Raw genomic sequence first — 25,878 nt, forward strand, 5'->3', positions numbered from 1 at the left:
ATAGAAAAAAGAGGGTGGAAAACACTTGCAGCATTCCCATTCATTTCAAATGGGAAAGATGTTTTGACTTATGAGTGCAGTCACAGAACCAATTAAACATATCCAAAGGTAACATTGTATATGTATTTGTATCTATAATGTGTTCAAAGAAGGTGGGAAGGTAATTTTGGGCTTTAACGATTGGGAGGTGGTTGTCTGTATATAGTGTTCCCCCGTTACTCACGGGGTTTACGTTCCTTACAACCTCGCGAATAACGACAATTCGCAAATAATGGATGCAGTATTCATCTACCTATGTATGACACATTCTTACATTTTCTCCAAAATGGACAGTATATCTTATGTGCACAATTGTTGTGTGACTTGTCCAATGAAGCATGTATGCTCGCACATGTTTTAGATTGCATGTAAACTATCATATGATGACACTTACAAAGCAGAGAGGAAAAATTGGTTTTTACACCTGTAAGCAGAAGACGCTTACATTGCCCGACACACTGCCTGTGTGGGCAGGTCATTACTGATCATCTTGTACACGCTGACAGTGTCACATCGAAATTAAAATTATCACACCACGGCAAACAAAATAGCGTAACAAGCAAATAATAAAAGACATAAAAGAATGACTCACAATATAATTGGCACAAAACATGCACTTTAAACACTATTTACATGCTCCCAGCATGGTTTGCGGCACAATGGAGGTCCTTCGTGGGGCACCAGCATGCTTTGAGGGAGCATGTAAATAGTGTTTAAAGTGCATGTTTTGTGTGAATTATTTCGTGAGAATAAGCTACATCCTCACAAGGGTCGCGGGGAGCGCTAGAGCCCATCCCAGCTGTCAACGGGCAGGAGGCGGGGTACACCCTGAACTGGTTGCCAGCCAATCACAGAGTACATAGAGACAAGCAGTCGAACCCACAATCACACCTAGGGCCAATTTTAGAGTGTCCAATTAAAGTTGCATGTTTTTGGGATGTGGGAGGAAACCGGAGTGCCCGGAGAAAACCCACACAGGCACGGGGAGAACATGCAAACGCCACACATGCGGGGCCGGGATTGAACCCGTGTCCTCAGAACTGTGAGGTCAACGCTTTACCAGCTGAGTCACTTTGGTATAAGGTACATTATATATATTAAAAAAAAAAAAAAAAATATATATATATATATATGTATGGGAAAATTTAAGTCTACATATTTGTTTTCAAGCTTGGAAAAAAAAAAAAGACCGAGCAAGTGTGCATGTGTGTTGCTTAAATTGTGAAAATTAAATTACCTGCAGTGCTTTCAACCAGGGATCCTCCATGGCTCTCATCTGCAACCGAAACAAACAAACAATTAATAATCTTGACAGATATTATACAAATGAAACCCCAATTGAAACTGGCTTTTGGATCACTGTCTGTCCTTGATCTCCAGAGTTTCCACGCATCATTCCCAACTCTCAAAACGTGCGAAAGTCCCTCTTTTCCACCCCCCACCCCCACCGCCCATCTTGTCATCGAGACCATCTGATCTTTTCCCTCGCATGTTTAGTCAGCATCACGGGAAGAAAGTCGTCTCATTCAACTCGAGCCCTCGCTTTTCCCTTTGAAGATATCACTCGGGACTTTCATCTCCAAGACGTCACTTCACTTTCGCCTCATTCTTTTACCCCTCACCATTCAACGATGTTGTTTCTTCAGCAACACTCGAACTAAACCAGCTGTGTTGGCCTTTTTTCCCCCTTCTGTTGGACATCATTGCTTCCATAATTATCCCGAGTCATATATATTTTTTTTCTTTTTACTTTTTGCCTACAAGAAAGGCACTTGAGCTTTTTCTTTTTTTCCTTTTTCCACGGTGGTGAATAAACTAAAAACAGTCCAATGCCGACAGGGTAACGCTTTGCCAAATAGACACCGAGACCGCAAAAACCGAGCAGTACATTGCGCCATGCTGAAAATATTTTCCTAATCAAAAGCAAGCTTGAAAATGTAATATTAGCAGTCTGCATTGGTGACCACATCAGCTTGTGGCAATTTTTTATGACTGCTTCAGCAGGCCAGATTTTTGGCAAATCACCGCGTCTACGTTGGTTTCATGCAGATAATATGTAAACGTGCACACGTGTATAGTTAAGAAGTCTCATTTCATTTGAAAAGGTTGGTCTGAGCTAGTATAATGAGCCTATTATTTTCATTGAAATAGATTGATTGGCGACATATTCACCTGAGTCTGCAAAACACAAAGATATTAAAATAAGAATAACTATACTGAACACAGACAATTAAATATGATCTAATTACACCATACAAGATCAATAAATCAGAAAAATATTTGTAGTAACGTAGAACTTGCTCTCATTTACATTACTGGTAGGGGGGATAAATCCAGACCAAAGAAATTGTACGCAGTGTTCAATATTTTTATTATTTATGTAAGCAAAACCTTTATTATTCGGATCGAGCCCTGTCCTGAAAGCTTAAAAAACAGAGTAGTTCCGCCCCCAAAAAAGGTTTATAGTTCCCTATGGATGCCACAAGATGGTGACAAAGGACAACCTTTATCTAAATGAAGGTACTCAACTCACTTTAACATTGTTTCTTCGCATCAAGAAACCAAAGAATGGCATCAAAAAAAATACTTTATTGCTTTGGCCAGAGCACGAAACCAGAAAATTGTAGGAGAAAAAAAAGCAGCACAAACACAAACCAATAACTAAATCAATTACTTGTTAGTGCCTTTTCTGGCCTGTCCATTTAAAACAATATCCAGGTTTTTAATAAAGGGATGCTTTAAAAAAAAAAAAAATCTGATTCATCGATTAGATTAAAATTAATCAATAAAAAATCTCGAGTTGCAGCCCTAAAAATTCCACTAATAAAAGTACAAAGCATGTCGCCATAAAACTACAATGAAAAATACAATTTATCCAGAGCTATTATCTATCTCTGTATATTGATATTGATTTGTCCACAATGTCGTATGTCTGCACTTTACAAGGTGTTATTATAGTTAGTAAAAAAAATTGAAATACATTTTTGGGAGGGATTGTTGTCGAACTCCATTCGGCAATACCCCAGCAAGTAAGTCATATTTCCAGATTTTTCTACCTTTTTCAGACTAAGCATGCACTGAACACACAGTATTTTCTTAGCCGCTTAACCTCACAAGGGTCGCGGGGAGTGCTGGAGCCTATCCAAGCTGTCAACGGGAAGCAGGCGTGGTACACTCTGAACTGGTCGAGACAAACAGCCGCACTCACAATCACACCTAGGGGCAATTTAGAGTGTCCAATTAATGTCGAATGTTTTTGGGATGTGGGACAAAACCGGAGTGTCGGGAGGAAGCCCACGCAGGCACAGGGAGAACATGTAAACTCCACACAGGGGGGTCTGGGATTGAACCCACGAACTCAGAACTGTGAGGCAGACACTTTACCAGCTGATCCACCGTCCCGCCTGCTGTACTTGTACACAGACGAAATTGATATGACCATATGCAAGAGATCATATGAGATGTGCGCACTATGTATTACATGTCAGCATAGATAAGGGTCTCAATGTGGCTCAGACACATAAATACCATGTACAAATGAATAATGAACAGAATATTTACATTTACAGTATGTGAAAATACAAAGACTCCAGATAACGTAAAGTACTCGGAATACCCACCAGTGTTTGTCTGGTTTAGAGTGGTCCCCAAGTCTATGCTCTTGGAGGCCTTTACATGCTGGAACTGCTGCTGGATGTCGAACTGAGACGGAGACATTTCCCTGGTTGCAACAAGTAGAAATCAGTTTTTTGGTTGTTGTTTTTCTTTTCTTTTCTTTTTTTAACCATCAAAATGTTCAAGTTACTAGAATTCTCACACCTTTCCTGTAGGTACAAGCACTGGTGAGCAGAACTTCTTGATTCTGTTCCATGTTCATTTTGATCTGCCTTGTCATCAATATGACAATTACTTGCATATGACCCTGAAAAGATAGTGTCATTAAGATAACATTTCCGTAATATCTTTGGTCACGTTTATTAAGTTGTCGTTTTATTGAGGACTGACGTACAACATTGCCTCGCATGACTGAAGTAATCCATTATGGAAAAAATTTTGTTAAAGATTCTTTGCCGCACACTAGGCGATTGAGCACCACACATCATCTTCAAAAATGGTGACCTTGTATCGGGGTTTTCAGTTTGTTGTACTGTGTTATATAGTATTGAACCACAAATTCCTGGTGCAGTTGTCAAAGAGGAAGGCAATGGGTACAAATAGGAGGATAAAGAAACAGTGGCTAGAGTGCGAGGCTGTTGGCGTGATCAAGCTCCCCTCTCACGGTCTACACCAGAGAATTTCAGGGAGAGCGACTCCCTGTACTGTTTCCTACCTACCGGTAGACAAATTCATTAATTGATCGATGCACACAGAATCTCTGGAGCTCACCCAGTCACTGCCAGTTATTTGCTCATTTCTCACAAAGCTTCTTTTTCCTCCATTGCTCGGGTCTTGGAGTCCTGAGTGTCCCAAACATTCCTTTTTTTTTTAATTAATCAATTTTAAAAAAAGATCATTGTGCTCTTGGGAACATGAAGTGCCATAGATTTAATTTGCTATTCTTCTCATAACTGATCTTTGTTGTTCCTGAGCTCTTGTGTTCCTTTGACCTCACAGATTCGCCTTTGTTCTGATATGCTTGCTGTGGTTTTCCAAATTCTTCTTCTCCTTTCAGCTTGTCCTGTTAGGGGTCGCCACAGCGTGTCATCTTTTTCCATCTAAGCCTATCTCGTGCATCTTCTTCTTTAACACCCACTGTTCTCATGTCCTCCCTCAATACACCCATCAACCTTCTCTTTGGTGTTCCTCTCGCTCTTTTGTCTGGCAGCTCCATCCTCAGCACCCTTTTACCAATATACTCACTCTCTCGCCTCTGAACATGTCCAAACCATCAAAGTCTGCTCTCTCGAATCTTGTCTCCAAAACATCCAGCTTTGGCTGTCCCTCTAATGAGCTCATTTCTAATCCTATCCAACCTGGTCACTCCGAGCGAGAACCTCAACATCTTCATTTCTGCCACCTCCAGTTCAGCTTCCTGTTGTTTCTTCAGTGCCACTGTCTCTAATCCGTACATCATAGCCGGCCTCACCACTGTTTTGTAAACTTTGCCCTTCATCCTAGCAGACACTCTTCTGTCACATAACACACCAGACACCTTTCGCCAGCTGTTCCAACCTGCTTGGACCCGTTTCTTCACTTCCTTACCACACTCACCATTGCTCTGGATTGTTGACCCCAAGTATTTGAAGTCGTCCACCCTCGCTATCTCTTCTCCCTGTAGCCTCACTCTTCCCCCTCCACTTTTCTCATTCACGCACATATATTCTGTTTTACTTCAGCTAATCTTCATTCCTCTCCTTTCCAGTGCATGTCTCGATCTTTATAGTTATTCCTCCACCTGATCCCTGCTTTCACTGCATATCACAATATCATCTGCGAACATCATGGTCCAAGGGGATTCCAGTCTAACCTCATCTGTCATCCTATCCATTACCACTGCAAACAGGAAGAGGCTCAGAGGTGATCCCTGATGCAGTCCCACCTCCACCCTAAATTCTTCTGTCACACCTACGGCACACCTCACCATTGTTCTGCTGCCATCATACATGTCCTGTACTATTCTAGACAAAGAACGAGAACAATTAAAACTGGGTTATAATTTACCTATTTTATGGTTTTCCAAATGATGTCTCGTTAATTATTAAATTAAGATCACAGATGGACTCCAAGATAGATTGATTCTCATTCGGATGCCTCCTGGACACTTCCCTGGTGAGGCGTTCCAGGCCTGTCCCACCGGAAAGAGACCCCTGAGGGCGACCCAGGAAACCCTGGAGAGGCTATGTCTCTCGGATGGGTTAGGAATGCCTCTGGATCCCTCCAGAAGAGTTGGAAGAAGTGGCTGGGGAAAGGAAAGTCTGGGTATCCCTGCTGAAGCTACTTCCCCCGCAACCCGACCCGACCCGGAAAAGCGGTGGTTAATTGATGGATGGGTGGATAGTTTAGAAAACAAATGGAATAGTTTTACATTTAAGTGAAGTCATCTTGATAAATAAATATCAACATTCCTTCCAAGTGCAATTTATTTCTACTTCTAAAGTTACACACTGCATGCGTGATAGTATCTGACGACATAGTATCCTTCCATCTTTATTTTTCAAGCTCCTTTCACACAATTTCTGGAAATATGACTATTCAGGGCCAAAATAAGTACGCCTGGTATTTATTCGCCTGTACCTCCACACAGGACCCAGGGAAGTGGAATCATGACGTCAAATGTGCATAGACTAATACTTGCTTTTATCCCTACATTCCACGTGTGTACCTTTGCACACAGGTGCACTGTAGCCCTGCTTGTCTTCTTACAATCTGATATATCGATCCCTCCATTTTTCCAACTGCTTATGCGCACTTGCGTTGGGGGGTGAGTTTTTGTGATTACTCCTTTCATATCGCTCATTAATCATAATATCTTGTCCTCGATCTTCCAGTTTTTCATCAAAGTTAGCAATTTCTCATCATTGGCCAGCACCTTAATCAGCTCAACTGTCAAAAACACATTCTTCTTTCACCTCACGCGCACACAAATCTCTTCTCGCTGCCTCCCACTCTTTGATGTCGAAAAAGGCATTTGTTCTGTTAAAGATAAATCATTTGGAGCTTGCACTAGTAGCAGATGTCCATTTTTTTTTTTTTGCTTCCGACCTTCTGTATTTGGAACCCTCTCTCCTTTTTGCTTTCACAGCATGCTTCACTCACAGAGTGACACTGAGCTTGGAATACACACACAGGGACACACACCCACACAAACACACACACTTAGTAAAAGAAGAGCCTGAAAAACTGTCCTTGCTATCATGTGCATGTGAATGACACTGTAGATGACGTGAATTTGAAGAGTAAGGTCAGACGTGTTTACCAGACCCAGTGTAAACACACAAAACACACGAACCCACACGGATTACACAGTTTGATTCTGGCTAACAATTCCAACATCAGCACACGGGCATGCTTACTCTACCGCTCCTCCATTTGCAAACCCCGGAGACAGAATACATCACACACATTTTAACAAAGAGGCTCACAGAGAGATGCTTGCTGCCAATATATTGTGCACAATCACGCGTGTTCATTTACAAAACTGAGTTAAAAGGTGTTTTGTTGGGGGGGGTTATTGCTTTAGGTAGTAGATGGCAGAAACTTGAGAAATATGAGGAGAATGAAACGCAAGGTGAGAGTCGGGGAGCGATGAAAGGCAAAACCATCATCATTAATTAAAAGTGTCGAGTGGATGACTGTCCTGGTTATTTTTAGTTAGTTTTATCTGTGAAACACTGATTACCATAATTTCCGGCCTATAAGCCGCGACTTTTTTCACACGCTTCCAACCCTGTGGCTTATGCGGTGATGCGGCTAATTTGTGCATTTTTTCTAACGGGCGCAAGGGGGCACTTGAGCGGAAAAGGTAAGAGTGAGACAGGTGGAATACATGTGCTGAGGTAGTGACTTTTACCGGTGTGATTTTTTAAATTTCTCTAGTAGCGCTGCACTAGCATTAGCGCTGTGCTAGCATGTTGCTGCCGTTTTTTCAGTTTTTTTTTATAACCGGCCCTGTTAGTGCTGTGCTACCGTGTTGTCAAAGCTATTTTTTTTACCGGTATGCTTTTTTTTTTTTTTTAACCAGCCCTGTCTGTGCTACCGTGTACTGGGTGAGGCTTATAATCAGGTGCGCTCTGTAGGCCGGAAAATACAGTAGTTTGATTTTGATTCTCCATTGTATTCGGGTTATTGGAAATTAAATGCCAGCAATTAAGGCTGCTTCTACAACAACTATTTTCAAAAACAAATAGACAAGTGGATCATATACACGTTAGTTTTAGATGCCGAACTCTGTTGGAGTGAAATGGAATGCTCGTCCTAAAAGGACAAATCTCAGTTGAATTTACAAATTACAATTATTTATTCATACTTATATTCTGGACTTGAGCCATTGAAGAGATAAATTAAATCTCAATGACAAAAAAGTAGAGGCAAAACATGTGCCTTGAAACTTTGCAGTGATTATATTTCCACATAGACTTACTGCAGACACATCCACAACTCCAAGCTAATTTAATATAGCCTACCACAATTACTGCAATTAGAATGTATTGTATGATACACTGTAAGGGTTCAAGGATAGACACAGCCATAGGTGAACACGCAATAAGCACGACCACATACAAGTTGTTATGAGAGGGCTGATTGGACCAGTGTTTTTTTTTTTAATGTGTAATATTATAAACCTATATCATCCATTAAAACCATGTATAGACCATAATACTCACTATCAGATGTGTGGTACGTGCTGTTCTTTTCAGTGTGAGTCTGTAAAACCATTCCGGCAGGACCATTCACTTCTTTCCTCAAACCTGACGAGATCGGGGAGCTGTCAAAAGAGCAATTTGAGGACAGCCCATGTTGATCCTGAAAAATGACAAAAAGACAAAAAGATATATTGGAGGCTCAAAAGTCAAATGCAGTGAGTTAACAAAATTGTTAGGGGAAAAAAATAAATCTACAGTTGATCATTCAATAGTACCTGAATGCACATCATTGCTGGGAAAAAAAAATACAAGCGTATATACTTAAAGTTGGGAAAGTCATATCAATGACAACCACGATAACTGCACTTGTTTAGACAGGCCTCTTAAGATGCATCTGAAAACAAATCAGGCCTTTCAGCGTTGTGATATATTTTTGTCTTTTTCATGAGACTTCTTTGGGAATTTAATTAGCATATATTCATAGTTTGGTAAGCAGAAACTGTGTATTAATTAACATATATGCATATGCATGGATTTTTTTCTCTCTCTCTCTCTCTCTTAAGAACGAGAACTCAAACACCACAAAAGATTGTCTGTAATAGCTCTCAATTCGCTTTCATTTCCTCCTTGAATGCATCAATATTGTCTGGCTGCACACATCTGAATATGAATATTTAAGAAAAGGCAGCCACATGCTCAGAGACAAATCCATCGCATGAGTGGACGCCACTGTGCTTTTTATATTTTGTGTTTTGCGCGTACATTGTTCACAGAGCTCCGGAGTTTCTTATCGACACTCAAAATTCTGATCTTAACATTGTTATGTTAATGTGTAATAGCCTTCTGTATGCACAACTCATATTTCTTAAGTAAACATAAGATCTGTAACTAAAGGGCTCGAGACCTTTTGCATTTGTATTCAAGATACCAAACATAAAATGTCTGAAGCAATGAAAACCATCATTGAATTCTAACATCTGATATTCTTAAAGGGGAAATCCACTGGTTTGGATTAACAATGTATCCAATAGGTCATGGGATATTTACTCTATTTTGACAATGTGATGTTAAATCGTCTCTCATTTAATAGTGTTTTGAGAAGATTTTTATCGACAATTACAAATTGTCGGGAGCGCTGCCATTTTCGCGAGTCACATGACCTACATGCGCGGATGTGACGCGTTACGTGCCGCAACAAAGGCTCGATTACATGGGGCGCCGATTTCCCGGATATTATCCTCATCTAATGAAGAAATAGCAGTATTGGTTGATCGGGAAGACGGAGGAATACTTCCATACACAGCCGTGAGCAGTGCCGTATGTATGTATGGAAGTATTCCTCCGTATTCCCAATCAACCAAGCAGCCAACCCGTAAGCTCGGTCACACGGCTCGGGGAGCAAGCTCACGGCTCCCCCGAGCCCTGGAGCTATATAATATGGCACTGCAGCCGGCTGTGTATGAAGTATTCCTCCGTCTTCCCGATCAACCGATATTGCTATTTCTTCATCAGATGAGGATGAATCCCAGGAATCAGGGCTGGGCATAATTGGTGTCCCATATAATCGAGCCTTTGCTGCGCCACGTAAGGTGCCACATCCGCGCACGAAGGTCATGTGACTCGCGAAAAGGGCAGCGCCCCTGAAAATTCGTAACTGTCGATAAGAATCTTCTCAAAACACTATTAAATGAGAGAGGATTTAACATCACATTGTCAAACTAGGGTACATATTACATGACCTATTGGATACATTGGTACTACAAACCACCGGAATTCCCCTTTAATGTATCAAATAAAAAGTAAGTAAGTTTCTTTCGGCTTGTCCCCTTCCAATGATTCATCAAAATATGTGATGTGCTGGAAAAAAATTGAATTTACAGTGGAGTGCTGGGTAGAATAGCATATTAACCTTGTCATATGAAAAGCACCCATAGAGTTTGTGTATTAATTGTGATTTCACTCTTCAAAAGAGGAACCCTCGTTTGAATCATTATTTTTTGGTAAATTTGCAATTAGGCTGTTGTTGGGGAATCTCAAAGCTCACAAGCCTAACCAAAAAATGACAAAGAAATGAAATGTTCATTTTATTGCTGTTTTTATTCTGATAAAATCCAAACTACTCACAAAATTTGGAGTAATGTATAAACTGATCAATGACATGTATTTCCGTTTCACTGCCAGCAGCCATTGCAAAAAAATTCCATTTGCATTCAAGCCAACCTCAGTGTGCACAAAGCCCTTGATGGATTCTACCGAGCAATGCAAAGTGGATCTGCTGAATAGCAGCCAAGCTATAAAGAATCTTTTTTTTTTACTTATAAAGAAAAGCGATACAGCTGAGAGATGAACACCAAGTCACACGTGCAGGCTCACAAAAGCACAAGGACAAAACCAGTGTAAATGCTCTCTTGCAGTGAGCTGGTAAGTGCAGAAAGGAGAGCGGGGAGACGAGTGTCAAGTATGAATGAAGCTATAAGTCAACAGCAGAGCAAAGTCAATAGCCTGTGCAAAATAATTCTACTTCATCTCAAATGGGCAAAGGGGAACCGAACCGTCTTAGAAAACAGTCTATCAATTTTTTGGAAAACTGAAGATAATGATTGACAATTGGGCTTTTCATGCCACGGTATATTGGATGATACATCTGAAAAATCTCTGGTCTACTGCACCACAGACAGATTTTAAATCTGAAGGGAGCATGACGGAATGTGGCTGGCATATCTGCTTCCAGTTCTGGGTTTGAATCTCACATCTGGGCATCCTGTGTGGATTTCGCATGTTATCCCTGTGCTAGCTTGTTTTTTCACACAGGTAACCCGATTTCCTGTCTGTTCATGTGTCTGCGCGTGTGTGTGTGAGTGCATTGAGGGGGAGGTGCATGTACCTTCAGAACTCTCATCACCACAAGTTGGATGGTCCCTCTTACATTTCCCTCATGCGACATGGATCGACGGAGTGTCTCCATGGCCACATGATTGGAGCGTCCGAGCAGAGACTCTCCATTTACAGCGACGAGCTGGTCATTGACGTGCAGACGTCCATCCTGTACCACAAAAGAAGACTACATGTTCACTGGGGGAATTTCACTTCTGGGTCAAAAGGTCAAAGGGCACTATGACCGATTCGTCTTTGGTTGTTACATTCCATAGTGCCCCTTTTCTCACACCCCCCCCCCCCAAAAAAAAAATTAATAAACTTGTGGGCTTCATGGTAATCATTTAGCTCTTTCATTTTAAAATGTGCTTGTTGTCCTTATCATGATCACAGGCAGTGACCTTCAAATTACCATATTTTCCGCACTATAAGGCGCATCGCACTCTAAGGCGCACCTCCAATGGATGGCCTATTTCAAAACTTTTTTCATATATAAGGCGCACCGCATTATAAGGTGCATAGAATAGACGCTAAAGTAGAGGCTGGGGTTACGTTAGGCATCCATTGGATGGTGCTGCACTAAAGGCTTAATATAGATCCATATATAAGGCGCACCTGATTATAAGGCGCACTGTCAGCTTTTGAGAAAATTAAAGGCTTTCAGGTGCATCTTATAGTGCGGAAAATATGGCACTCGTCATTTGTTAAAACTGTCAGTTTGACCTGAGAGTCGGACATTGGTAAAATTATTTGTGGGAAAAAAAAACAGCCATCTTGAGCCAGATCCTTGGCCTCTAATTGGATTTGCACAAATTCTTTTGCACCTGAAGAAATCAACCAGAATAATAAATCTTAGTTTTGGTCCACTTATCCACTTATTGAACAAGTAAAAAAAACAAAGAAGTCTTTAAATGAATACATTCTAAGTGATGTTTTGGGACAGTCACCTTGTAAGCAGCGCCTCCGTGTATAATGGATTTGATGAAAATTCCCAAGTCCTCTCCAGTCTCCCGAGATTTGTTTCCTTTGAGGCTGACGCCAAGCCCTGCTGAACCTGAGTCATTGAGGGGGACCTCGAACAGGAGTTGCTCCTTTCCATTCTCCAAAATTAAGTCGGGCTCTCGAGATCGATCATCTTTCTAAAGGAGAGGGAACAAAACAGGAAGAGATAGAGATAAATCCTTTTCAATTTGCCATCGGAAGAAAAAAAGTTTAAGAACATGCTGTTGGTCACCCCAAACCGATCCAAATTACTTTACCTCCATTTTTTGCAACACAACTGTTGCACTCCCACACACAAGGTTCAAGGACCAACACAAAAAAATGGAAGGGAAAGGAAAAGCCAATTGTCCAGTCTTATAGTCAAGAATGGAACGCTCACAGACACAAAGGATTTAATAAAAAATTTAACACACGAAAAAAATTAATTACCCGTAACAGAGCCCTGACAATTTGCTGTTAAGTTAATAAACACCTCCGGTCACTGTATAAGGAAGTAAAGTTTGTCTATCTTGACGGTCCTTGACTTGATTCACGCATGCATTCTGTTCCTGTGTTGGCACTGTAACCCCAATTTATACGTAGCCCGTAGCCTTGCTGTCACCTGTTACCTTGGGCTTCAGGAGCTTTACTGAAACTGTGTCAAGAGTATCCACCTCTGGAAAATAAAAAATGCTGACCTTTTGTTTGACAATAGCTATAAGATAAGTGAAAAGAGAGGCAACAAAAGAAGAAATTGGAGCGATCCCAAGACAAAACAAGGGTGAATTTAGGATTTGCCATTTTTAGGTGTCGGAAACTGAAACAGTGGCAATGAGGCCATCCAGAAGCCATCCGGAATGGACAACATTTCTGCAGGAGAGAAGGTAAGTTTATCACCTCTTTTTCATTTTTAATTGACTGCACATTCCAAAAATAAATCTTCAAAACGATAGCGATTAGCATGAGTTTAGCTCTCCATTACAGGTAAGGGCCATGGCTTTGTCAGACTCATGGGGGGAGGAATTAGCGAAATGAAGCTTCATTCAAGTCTCTCAAGCACGTTTTAATACTAATTCCTTCTTTAAAAGACAAATATATTTATGTCACTGACAGGGAAAGGCTGTTCCTCCCAGTTTCCTGTTTGCTTATCATCAACAAGGTCCCCCAAAGCTACAACGGAGCATGTATGGTAATCATTTTGTAAACCAAGCAAAGCAGAGCAGAACATTCATCATCAAAGAACAGTAAGCACATGTTCCCAAGCAACCAAACTCTTCCCATTTGCAAGTAGCCCGCAGCTACAACCAGTACAGGGATAATCTGTCAGTCCTTTGCCTCAGGTGAACACAGACATAATAGGCATCCATCATGAGCCATGTAGCGATTGCAAATGGGATGCATGATGACAGCTAAAAGGTTCAACAAGATGCTAGATGGACTGGTTTCCAGGGCTACAGGGCTCACAGGGTGAACATGCAGTAGCCTTAGAAAAAGAGCCGGGGCATGGGCATCTTCTATAAAGCAGTTGAAGCTGTGGCGAATGAGTCAAGCAAATTTAAAATGCTTCTTATCAGTAAGGTATAAGTTATGGGAAGGGATGAGAAGGGAAGACACAAAACAGCATGGGTCTTTCAATTCAATACCCTCAAACTATATGTTTGAAGATAATTGCTGAAAACCTGTAAAGGTCACGAACTACATTGTAATGATTTGTAGAGATGGAGTGTTAAACTCTTATTCACCATTTCAGTTTTGCTGTTTTTTTTTGTTTTTTTTTTGTTACGGGTAAAACAGCACCCAATGACACATTTGGCCATCCAATATGATTACTCCCTCACTTATTGTATAAAAACATGAGCTTCTCCATTCGCATCAGTGGTTATCCACAGCAATTATTATTCCTAGGCTCATTTATACCACTATAGAATGAATTTCACTTGTTACTGTAGCTGTGGCTACACCCCGCAAATGAGTCTTCCCTGGATACCAAATTTTGCACAGCATCTCAGTGTCGTTTAAAACCCATTTGTGGGCAGCGTGCCATTTTTGGGAAAAATGAGGTCTATAAAACAAAACAAAATATTTATGTGTTTTAATCTGAAACCATAATTTGGGATCAGGAGAGGATAACACATCGGTCAAAGTTTGCACGGAGTTATTTCCCGTTCCTTCCTGACCCAACATGGCTGCCTCAAGTACACTTGGAGCGTTTTTCAAGAGAAGAAAGGGAGAAAGGTCAGTATGCAACCAAGTTTGTCTTCAAAATGCTAATCCATCAGTATTATTAATGCGCAAGTGTCATTCTAGAATAAGAATTAATTAATAAACATATCTCTAGTATGTACCACCTCACAGAACTGATAACATACCCGTCCCAGTTTTGGGACGCTGCCCGCGAGATGGTACATCTTTTTTGCCCTTTGTTTACTGCATTAAACGAAAAAGAAGTGTTATTTCCTTGATTGGGCCCTGTTAGGAGACTTTTATCTCAATAAGGCAAAAAATTACCACCCTGCCCATGAATGGGTTTTAAATTCCCAGGCGAAGAGGGAATGTCGCAGATAAGATGGTCAGCTCGTAAGCTAGCTGGTGGCTAGCACTTTATGTCATGGCGGCAGAAGTCACATAAAGATCGGTTGTGCACTGTATTGTGGGAGGTGGTGGTCATTTAAGGCTGGGAGTAACCACTGTGAATGAAAACATAACTGTATACGAAAAGGCACGATCGAGGTTTCCTGCTAAACTCATTGTTATCATCATCATAAATTGTGTTTTCCCTATTTCTACACTATATTGGACAGCATTGCTTTTTAACCACACTACGACCAATCTATGCCAAATGTAAATTTCTGAAGCTTGAACGGATTAATTGCATTTCAATTCATTTCAATGAGAAATACCACCCCTTCGTGAAAGTTTCAGTTTGATAACGGGGGTCACAGAAAAAAAAGATTCATAACCACAGACTTGACATTAAAAGATTTTATTTTTGTTTTCAATCATTCAAATTTGGCACAGGTATAAACAATACCTCTGTCTTTATTTTCACTTTACAGCCACTGTGGGAAATTGTCGTAATCTTTTTTGTATGGATGTACAGGTCTGGCATAACACATCCTTTTGGTTGCGATAATGTTCCTTTCCGCAAACTGCCCGGATCAGACTGACCGTCTAGACAGGATAGGAGGCACCACAACCTCAGTCAGAAACGATAAACACCAGGAAGAACTGCTGACAGATAATGGAACTGTAAATGATTTAGCCCTATATTTATCATGAATCTTCTCTGTTACCCCTTTTTTATTTCAACATCCTTAATACCTATAATTTCCTTTCCAATTATTCAGTATGACGTAAGACTAACAATGCACTAATTTTGGAGAAACGACGGATGTAGTTGTACTTTGCAAAGAACTGAAACCAACAGATCTCCGCTGCAGGTTAGGACCTCCACTCTTACGGGCCCATGACTTTGTTTGAAGAATCTGATGAAAATATGCAAAGCACGTTACATTCTGTTGTCTATCTGATTAATTCCACCTCCTTGTTGTAAGAGAAAAGAGAAGACAAAGACAGCACTACTAATCAGTGTGTGTGCATACGTGTGTGTGTGTGTGTGTGTGTGTGAGATTAATACTGTAAACAAGCAAGAGCATAACATTTTTAATGAATGACGCAACTATCGCCAGAGTACAGTAGACTATACAGTATGCCAGCTGTTATTATTATGTTATGTAAATAATGATTATATACGATTAAGGTTATATCTGGAGAATGCATAAAGAATAAACACACTTTAGGTTTGTGTGCATTTGTTGGTGGTTGTAGGTACTTTATCAAAGGCATCTCATTACAGAAAAAAAAAAGTTTGCAAATGAACCTCCCCACGCTGGTCGTTTAACATTTAAATGGCTTACTGCAATAATAGATCAAATGGATTATGTACCATTAACAGGTCTCAGCGTGTCTATTGCTGTTTGTGATATATTAAACTAAGCATGACTGACTCGACATAAATCACGGGAGTCGACTAAAACACACATACACCTGCACACAAATCATTTACATAATTTGAGACAGAAATACAGAGAGAAAACGTGAAAACACAAGCGGTAACACGGGATAGGGAGGGGAAGCAAGACCAAAAATGAAAGATGAAGATATTTTTGCTTTACTACTCTGAGAAAGCAAGGCAAAGATTTATATAAATTTTGGTGAATATCTTTTGATACTAAAGCCATTCCCTTCCATTATGAATATACAGAATTTCAGAGAAGGAAGTTCAAGGGCAAACACAGTGAATGTGAGAAATGAACAGACTCCAGACGTCACATGATGTACTGTGAATTTCAGACTGTTAGACATCACATTTTGCTCCCCGACCCTTAACCCTTCCAGCTCAGTTGTGGATTTTCACCATCATGTTCGCATAAAATCTTAGCTTCTCTAAAAATTTGTCAGAATTTTGTGATGAACTCCATATGTTAGTCCATTTGCACCACATTAGCTGTACATGTTTTTAATTCAAATCCGCACACACTGAAGCATTTCGATAGGTATTCGGCGCTGCTCTGCACATGGGCACACCATCCCACCAAAATGAGTAATAAGATGTGAGAAAAATATGCTCTATTTCTCTTCAATGTACACACAGAAGATGAAGACTTTTGAGGATTCAATGATAAGGACAATGTTGAGTAAATTCATTATTCTAAGATTCTGGACATGTGTTGCACTCCATTTTTTTTTTTTTTTTAATATAAAACTAAACTGCGATTGGCTGGGAACCAGTTCAATGTGTACCCCCCCCTCCTGCCCGTTGACAGCTGCGATAGGCTCCAGCACTCCCTGCGACCCTTGTGAGAATAAGCGGTAAAGAAAATGGATGGATGGATGGATGATAAACAAGGATGAAATGGAAGGACACAAAGAGAGGAAACAAGTGTCAAAGGATACAGTGTGATTATTTTTATTTTGTTATAGGTAGCGGTTCGTTGTGGTAAAGAGGGAGCCAAGTCGGAAGGCAAAGCTCTCAATTTACCGGTGATCTACTTTCCTACCCTCACCTATGGGCATGAGCTGTGGGTCGGGACCGAAAGAACAAGATCCCGGATAGAAGCAGCCAAAATGAGTTTCCTTTTGTCCGGGCTCTCCCTGAGAGATAGGGTGAGAAGCTTAGTCATCCGGGAGGGACTCAGTGTCGAGCCACTACTCCTCCGCATTGAGAGGAGCCAGATGAGGTGGCTGGGGCATCTGATTCGAATGCATCCTGGAAGCGTACCTGGTGAGGTGTTCCGGGCATGTCCCACCGGAAAGAGACCCCGAGGACGACCCAGGACACGCTGGAGAGACTATCTCTCTCGGTTGGCCTGGGAACGCCTCGCGATCACTCCAGAAGAGCTGGAAGAAGTGGCTGGAGAAAGGGAAGGCTGGCTATCCCTGCTGAAGCTACTTCCCCTGCGACGCAACCCGGAAAAGCAGTAGATGATGGATGGATGGTTGGATGGATGGATGGATGGATGGATGGATGGATGGATGGATGGACTCAAACTACGATTGAGACATTCAAAGAGGATTTCAAGCAAACAACTTGAGGTGTTCCTTTACATACATCTTGTGAGTTTTATTTTAGGTTGTTGTCATAAGTAATTTTTACGTTTAACTGATGACAGCTGTTTACATCTCGTAATACGCGACACCTGTGAATGTAATATGTCTACAACACAACGTACTATGATTGTGCTAAGAAATGGGAATACAGGAAGCTCTGCAAACAACAAAAGAAGAGACATTCTCAGCTGACATCCCCTGAGAGAATGGGAACTCCTACAGAGACACTAAACAGCCTTGGAGTGTGTGTCTGCGTGTGTGCGTGTGCGCGCACAGGTCTCTGATAGCATAACAGATGGAGACATGTATAAGGACGGTTGTTTGAGGTCACAATGGTGATGCTACCAGTGAAAAGTAAAACAAGCACAGTAGTGGTGTTGGGTATGGAAAAGGAGAATGAATCAGCTTCTCAGTCTGTTGTGTTAAAACAGACGGCATGCATTAGGCTCCATCTGGTATAATCAATACGTTTATAGCATTTCATTTCTATTAAGGAGTAGAATTCAGCCCTATGGGGGCACAAACCAGTGCAATCTGTAGGCCGGTCCCAAGCCCGGATAAATGCAGAGGGTTGCGTCAGGAAGGGCATCCGGCGTAAAAACTGTGCCAAACAAATATGAGCGTTCATCTAAAGAATCCCATACCGGATCGGTCGTGGCCCGGTTAACACGCCCACGCCCGCCCCCGCACTGCTAACCTGCAGGGCGTCGGTGGAAATTCAGCTACTGTGGGTCGAAGACAAAGAAGAGGAGGAAACCGATCCAGCGTCAGAAGAAAAAGAGGAATGCACAGAGCCTACAACTGAGTGTAGGGACTTTGAATGTTGGGACTATGACAGGAAAAGCACAGGAGTGGGTTGACATGATGATTAGGAGAAAGGTTGATATTCTGTGCATCCAAGAGAGCAGGTGGAAAGGTAGTAAGGCTAGAAGTTTGGGAGCAGGGTTTAAATTATTCTACCACGGAGTAGATGGGAAGAGAAATGGAGTACGGGTTATTTTAAAGGAAGAGCTGGCTAAGAATGTCTTGGAGGTGAAAAGAGTATCAGATCGAGTGATGAGACTAAAATTTGAAATTGAGGGTGTTGTGTATAATGTGGTTAGCGGCTATGCACCACAGGTAGGATGTGACCTAGAGTTGAAAGAGAAATTCTGGAAGGACTAGATGAAGTAGTTCTGAGCATCCCAGACAGCGAGAGAGTTGTGATTGGTGCAGATTGTAATGGACATATTGGTAAAGGAAACAGGGGCGATGAAGAAGTGATGGGTAAGTACGGGATCCAGGAAAGGAACTTTGAAGGGCAGATGGTGGTGGACTTTGCAAAAGGATGGAGATGGCTGTAGTGAACACTTATTTCCAGAAGAGGGGGAACATATAGTGACCTACAAGAGCGGAGGTAGAACCACGCAGGTAGATTATATTTTGTGCAGACGATGTAATCTGAAGGAGGTTACTGACTGTAAAGTAGTGGTAGGGGAGAGTGTAGCTCGACAGCATAGGATGGTAGTTTGTAGGATGATTCTGGTGGTGGGTAGGAAGATTAAGAAGACAAAGGTAGAGCAGAGAACCATGTGGTGGAAGCTGAAAAAGGAAGAATGTTGTGCAGCCTTCCGGAAAGAGGTGAGACAGGCTCTCGATGGACAACCGAAGCTCCCGGAAGACTGGACGACGACAGCCAAGGTGATCAGAGAGACAGGCAGGAGAGTACTTGGTGTGTCATCTGGTAGGAAAGGGGAGAAGGAGACTTGGTGGTGGAACCCCAAAATACAGGGAGTCATACAAGGAAAGAGATTAGCGAAGAAGAAGTGGGATACTGAGAGGACAGAGGAGAGGCGAAAGGAGTACATCGAGATGCGACGTAGGGCAAAGGTAGAGGTGGCAAAGGCTAAACAAGAGGCATATGAAGACATGTACACCAGGTTGGACATGAAAGAAGGAGAAAAGGATCTCTACAGGTTGGCCAGACAGAGGATAGAGATGGGAAGGATGTGCAGCAGGTCAGGGTGATTAAGGATAGAGATGGAAATGTGTTGACTGGTGCCGGTAGTGTACTAAATAGATGGAAAGAATACTTTGAGAAGTTGATGAATGAAGAAAATGAGAGAGAAGGAAGAGTTGAAGAGGCAAGAGTGAAGGACCAGGAAGTGGAAATGATTACTAAGGGGGAAGTCAGAAAGGCACTACAAAGGATGAAAACTGGAAAGGCAGTTGGTCCTGATGACATACCGGTAGAGGTATGGAAGCAATTTGGAGAGATGGCTGTGGAGTTTTTGACCAACTTATTCAACAGAATACTAGCGGGCGAAAAGATGCCTGAAGAATGGAGGAAAAGTGTTCTAGTTCCCATTTTTAAGAACAAAGGGGATGTTCAGAGCTGTGGGAACTATAGAGGAATAAAGTTGATGAGCCACACAATGAAGTTATGGGAAGAGTAGTGGAGGCTAGACTCAGGACAGAAGTAAGTATCTGCGAGCAACAGTATGGTTTCATGCCTAGAAAGAGTACCACAGATGCATTATTTGCCTTGAGGATGCTCGTGGAAAAGTACAGAGAAGGTCAGAAGGAGCTACATTGCGTCTTTGTGGATCTAGAGAAAGCCTATGACAGAGTACCAAGAGAGGAACTGTGGTACTGCATGCGTAAGTCTGGTGTGGCAGAGAAGTATGTTAAAATAGTACAGGACATGTATGATGGCAGCAGAACAATGGTGAGGTGCGCCTTAGGTGTGACAGAGGAATTTAAGGTGGAGGTGGGACTGCATCAGGGATCAGCTCTGAGCCCCTTCCTGTTTGCAGTGGTAATGGATAGGCTGACAGATGAGGTTAGACTGGAATCCCCTTGGACCATGATGTTCGCAGATGATATTGTCATATGCAGTGAAAGCAGGGAGCATGCAGAGGAACAATTGGAAAGATGGAGACATGCACTGAAAGGAGAGGAATGAAGATTAGCCGAAGTAAAACAGAATATATGTGCGTGAATGAGAAAAGTGGAGGGGGAAGAGTGAGGCTACAGGGAGAAGAGATAGCGAGGGTCGACGACTTCAAATACTTGGGGTCAACAATACAGAGCAATGGAGAGTGTGGTCAGGAAGTGAAGAAACGGGTCCAAGCAGGTTGGAACAGCTGGCGAAAGGTGTCTGGTGTGTTATGTGACAGAAGAGTGTCTGCTAGGATGAAGGGCAAAGTTTACAAAACAGTGGTGAGGCCGGCCATGATGTACGGATTAGAGACGGTGGCACTGAAGAAACAACAGGAATCTGAACTGGAGGTGGCAGAAATGAAGATGTTGAGGTTCTCGCTCGGAGTGACCAGGTTGGATAGGATTAGAAATGAGCTCATTAGAGGGACAGCCAAAGCTGGATGTTTTGGAGACAAGATTCGAGAGAGCAGACTTCGATGGTTTGGACATGTTCAGAGGCGAGAGAGTGAGTATATTGGTAGAAGGGTGCTGAGGATGGAGCTCCCAGGCAAAAGAGCGAGAGGAAGACCAAAGAGAAGGTTTATGGATGTGGTGAGGGAAGACATGAGGGCAGTTGGGGTTAGAGAGGAAGATTCAGGAGATAGGCTAAGATGGCAAAAGATGACACGCTGTGGCGACCCCTAACGGGACAAGCCGAAAGGAAAAGAAGAAGATTTCTATTAAGGAGTAGAATCTTTTTCATTTCAAGAAAGTACCCATCTCAAAAACTGAATTGTTGTTCTTAAAATCGATTATTTATTAATAATTGTGACAAAGAACTGGTAACTAGTTACACAGCAGGTATTAACACGATAAGAGGAGATGCTGTAAGGTGTTCTGGTACCGGTGTGTTTTAATGTTGAAATACAGTAATGTGTTTGTACTACACAGAGCACAGATGTTAACATCCAACACCAGATGGTGGTATGAAGTGAAACATCGGCAGTGGGGGAGGAGATTGACAAGCTGGATCCATTACTTCTACGTTTTCCTTGCTCGATATCGCTTACACGTCCGACATGCCATGCTCTAGCAATGCTAATTAACAAAATATTACAGAAAAATAGCAAAGTCGACGTCCACGAGGTGAATGAGAGGCTTTGGATATATGAGGTGCAGTTCACCATGGTTACCTTTGTTGCATTTATTGATTTACTTAATTACATTCATTTCGGCAAGAACCTGATTTAGGTCAAATATGACACTGCAAAGCAACCAAAATTATTTAGATATCTTAAAAAGTTAAACTTTCTACTGTGGGAATGTCCCGCCAAACTTGAAACTGGATAGCAATAAAGAAAAACCAACACACATGCTCTAATCCTGTGTAGCATCATTACTCAATGACTCGAGTCATTTTTCAGATACAACATAATGGTTAAATTCTTCAATCTGTGCCTTGTTTGTACACATTATAGACTGTACACGATCACTAAATAATCACGTCCGAAACCCACACCCACACGCACGGCTACTTTATTGACATATTCAAGCTGAGCTAAGCTATTCTATGAGAAATTGCAGTTCACGCGTATAATTAATCAGTTCTCACGATTAACTGTAATGCAGAGTCAATCCAACCATTTTTCACATTCATTCTTCAATTTCAAGCCGGAGAGTCGCAGCATCATCGATCTGCCTTTTTTTTCCCCAATTCGAATAATCACCGCATTCCATTTTTCCAAGATAACATTTGCATTCTCATTTGCACAAACTGAACTCTAGATTACGTTATAAATGCACAAAGTGCAAAACATCTGCTTGGGGGGGCGGAGGGGGGTGGACCGGCTGAATTAATTAAATACCAAGCGCCCCAAGAGCAAAGGGGTGTGTCGGTAGTTGAACTCTCTGCATGTGCAAAAAAAATGGTGTCTCTCAACTGTTGCACACAGTGTTAATGGATTATTAATTAATTACTTCCTTGCAAGTGAAAAATTAGCCCTGAGGCACCTTCACTTACTAAATGGAGTTGCCCTCTCAAGACAGGCGGAATTTCATCAAAATGCTAAAAAGTTGTATGTTCATGTCATGAAAAATTTGTATGTATTGTCTGTGACCCCAAAACAGTTTTGATTAAGCACAGGGTGGAATATAAAAAAAGAGCACTTCTTTTGATGTCACGCCACACACCAAGATTGAAAACATTTTCCGAGACAAAAATGGAGAAGCCAGATATGAGAATCAGAAAAAGAATTCCATTAAACATGCATCTTTTTTCCACAATGCACCACAAAAATTTAATGCCCCTAGTTAAGTTGGTCATCATACAGCGCAGCCTGTTGGTAGCTCAACAATCAAAGATCAGATTGTTAAAGAAAGAAAACAATGACTATTTCATCAGAGTAAGAAAATCTCTGTCAAGCTAACTGGAAAGGGATGGCTACTCAGAAAGATGTCATTTCTCTGACTGGTGGAGGAAGTCATTTGGTCTCCTATGAAAGCATTAACTGGACCTTACCATCTCGCGGGGCAGAAACATGTCCTCTTGTCGTAGAACCACTAGAGACACACTCTCTCCGTGCCGCGTGCTGCGCAGCATGGACACCAGTTCCTCCTGACCGACACCTGTTACGTCCACGCCATTTACCTACAAAAAGCCATTAAAGCATACCACATGAGGAATATGAACCTTTTCAATAGAAAAAGTTGTTCGATGATTATTCATACCTCTAATATGCGGTCTCCTGATTGCAAGCGACCATCTTTCACAGCGGCACCACGTGGCAGAATGTTTTTGACGAGAATTGGACCAGGGCCATGAACTGATGAATCTCTGGTTACCACTGTAAATCCAAGCCCCTCCAAACCTAGAAGAGTGAGTCAGATGACCACATGTGTACCTCCTTATTCACAAATAAGCATCTATACTCATTTTATATATATATATATATATATATATATATATATATGTTTTAGCTCAGGTAGCAAACTTAAATACCCAACATACACTGTAGAATGTAGAGAATAATAAATTAATAAATAGTTCAACATTTGTTGCAACCTATCGGCTCGTTCCATCTGGGGTTGTCATTGCAAGGCACTCTGTTAAATATTGAAAGTGACTGCTGTAAAACAGAGAATTTAAGGTGGAGGTGGGACTGCAACAGGGATCGCGCTGAGCCCCTTCCTGTTTGCGGTAGTAATGGATAGGCTGACAGATGAGGTTAGACTGGAATCCTCTTGGACCATGATGTTCGCAGATGATATTGTGATCTGCAGTGAAAGCAGGGAGCAGGCGGAGGAACAATTAGAAAGATGGAGGGATGCACTGGAAAGGAGAGGAATGAAGATTGGCCAAAGTAAACCAGAATATATGTGGATGAATGTGAGGGGCGGAGGAGGAGTAAAGCTCCAGGGAGAAGCTATAGCGAGGGTGGACGACTTCAAATACTTGGGGGCAACAATACAGAGCAATGCTGAATGTGGTAAGGAAGTGAAGAAACGGGTCCAGGCGGGTTGGAACAGTTGGCGGAAGGTGTCTTGTGTTTTATGCGACAGAAGATTTTCCACTAGGATGAAGGGCAAAGTTTATAAAACAGTGGTGAGGCCGGCCATGATGTACGGACTAGAGACGGTCGCTCTTAAGAAACAACAGGAAGCAGAATTTGAGGTGGCAGAAATGAAGATGCTGAGGTTCTCGCTTGGAGTGAACAGGTTTGATAGGATGAGAAATAAATTCGATGTTTTTGAGACAAGGTTAGAGAGAGCAGACTTCAAAGGTTTGGACATGTCCAGAGGCGAGAGAGTGAGTATGTTGGTAGAAGCGTGCTGAGGGTGGAGCTGCCAGGCAAAAGAGCGAGAGGAAGACCAAAGAAAAGGTTGATGGATGTGGTGAGGGAGGACATGAAGACGACGGGTGTTAGTGAGGAAGATGCACAAGATAGGCTTAGATCGAAAAAGATGACACGCTGTGGGGACCCCGAACGGGACAAAAAGGAAAGGAAAAGAAGAAGAAGAGGAAGAAGAAGAAGAAGAAAAAGAACACTGCCGTAAAAAGAAAAATCAATACCTCAACCTTGCACATGGCAATAGCAGCTCACCATACTTGGGCTAGCGACAATGGAAAGCCGTGCCCCAGCCATCCAACTTTTGCATGTGCGAAGACTGCTGGTTTCTCATGTGATGTCACACATGATGATGTTTTGAACATCATTTGTTTCTGTGCAATTTTTGAGACCTTTTGGGCATTTGAATATTTGAAATAATCACTGCACATCTACATATGAGTTTTTGTGATATTTGAGCCCAAAAGTCCAATTGAAAAAGTTTGGACAAAGTTTGGACTGACTATTGTGCATTTGTTGCTGGGCAAGCAAAAGCAAGCACAGGCTACAGAATATAACTGATCACACCTTGTTTTAAAACCAATACTCACATGGGCGCAGGGGTGAATAAATTACTTCAGTATTGTTTGGAAGCAAACTAAGGCCACACTGCTTTATGCCCTTTTGTGTTGCACATAAGATAGAAATGAATGTGAGCAACGCTTTAAAACAGTGGCTGATATCTGCAAAGAGTTCAGGTGTGGGGCAGAATAGGGAGGGGGCGGTGAGCAGGCTATAGAACAGTAAAGCATAAATGAGGTGTATGTCGAACGCAGTAAAGAGTGAATGTTCTGGAAAGAAAAGTGAGGAAGATTAAAATACTAATCAGTGAAAAACAGGCTCACAAATGTGCAAGCGAAACCGCACACACAATGTGTAAGAAAGCACTGAAACATGAATGCCAGTGCCCAATACGCAGAGACTGGTTGTGTGTTTTATAGACCTCATTTAGCCCGGTCTCTTTAGCAGTGCCAAGTCAGCAGTTTAGTCTGCTATGAATTCATATCAGCAGAAATGAACAGATCAATAAAGACTTAATAGACCTTGAAGAGAACAAGTCAGGAAGATGGAGCGAGGAGGGAGAGTCAGGCAGCAAGGAAAAGGGAGAGACAGAAAAAAAACAGCCACATTCTAAGAATAGTGAGATTTTAAAAAATATGTTTAGTAACTACCGTATTTTCCGCACTATAAGGCGCACCTAAAAGCCTTTAACTTTCTCGAAAGCTGAGGGTGCGCCTTATGATCCAGTGCACCTTATATATGGCTCAATATTGAGCCTTCAGCGC

General features: G+C 41.8%; 1 protein-coding gene across 7 annotated transcripts in view; it reads right to left on the reverse strand.

Annotated features, from left to right (window-relative positions):
* LOC133512592 (partitioning defective 3 homolog B-like) overlaps positions 1–25,878 on the reverse strand; it is a 193,366-nt gene that overhangs the window by 116,813 nt on the left and 50,675 nt on the right. For all 7 annotated transcript variants that reach the window (XR_009798215.1, XR_009798214.1, XM_061842372.1 and 4 more), the window contains 8 exons: positions 23,436–23,575; positions 23,227–23,355; positions 12,164–12,355; positions 11,227–11,385; positions 8,364–8,502; positions 3,859–3,961; positions 3,660–3,760; positions 1,277–1,315 (listed from right to left, as the gene is read on the reverse strand). Coding sequence is in view for 5 of the 7 variants with exons in the window: in XM_061842372.1 (XP_061698356.1) it covers positions 1,277–1,315; positions 3,660–3,760; positions 3,859–3,961; positions 8,364–8,502; positions 11,227–11,385; positions 12,164–12,355; positions 23,227–23,355; positions 23,436–23,575 (1,002 nt within the window). In the remaining 2 variants the exon portion in view is untranslated. The remainder of the gene's footprint in view (positions 1–1,276; positions 1,316–3,659; positions 3,761–3,858; positions 3,962–8,363; positions 8,503–11,226; positions 11,386–12,163; positions 12,356–23,226; positions 23,356–23,435; positions 23,576–25,878) is intronic.

This window comes from Syngnathoides biaculeatus, chromosome 14 (genome assembly GCF_019802595.1).
Source record: "Syngnathoides biaculeatus isolate LvHL_M chromosome 14, ASM1980259v1, whole genome shotgun sequence".
NCBI classification, from domain to species: Eukaryota; Metazoa; Chordata; class Actinopteri; order Syngnathiformes; family Syngnathidae; genus Syngnathoides; species Syngnathoides biaculeatus.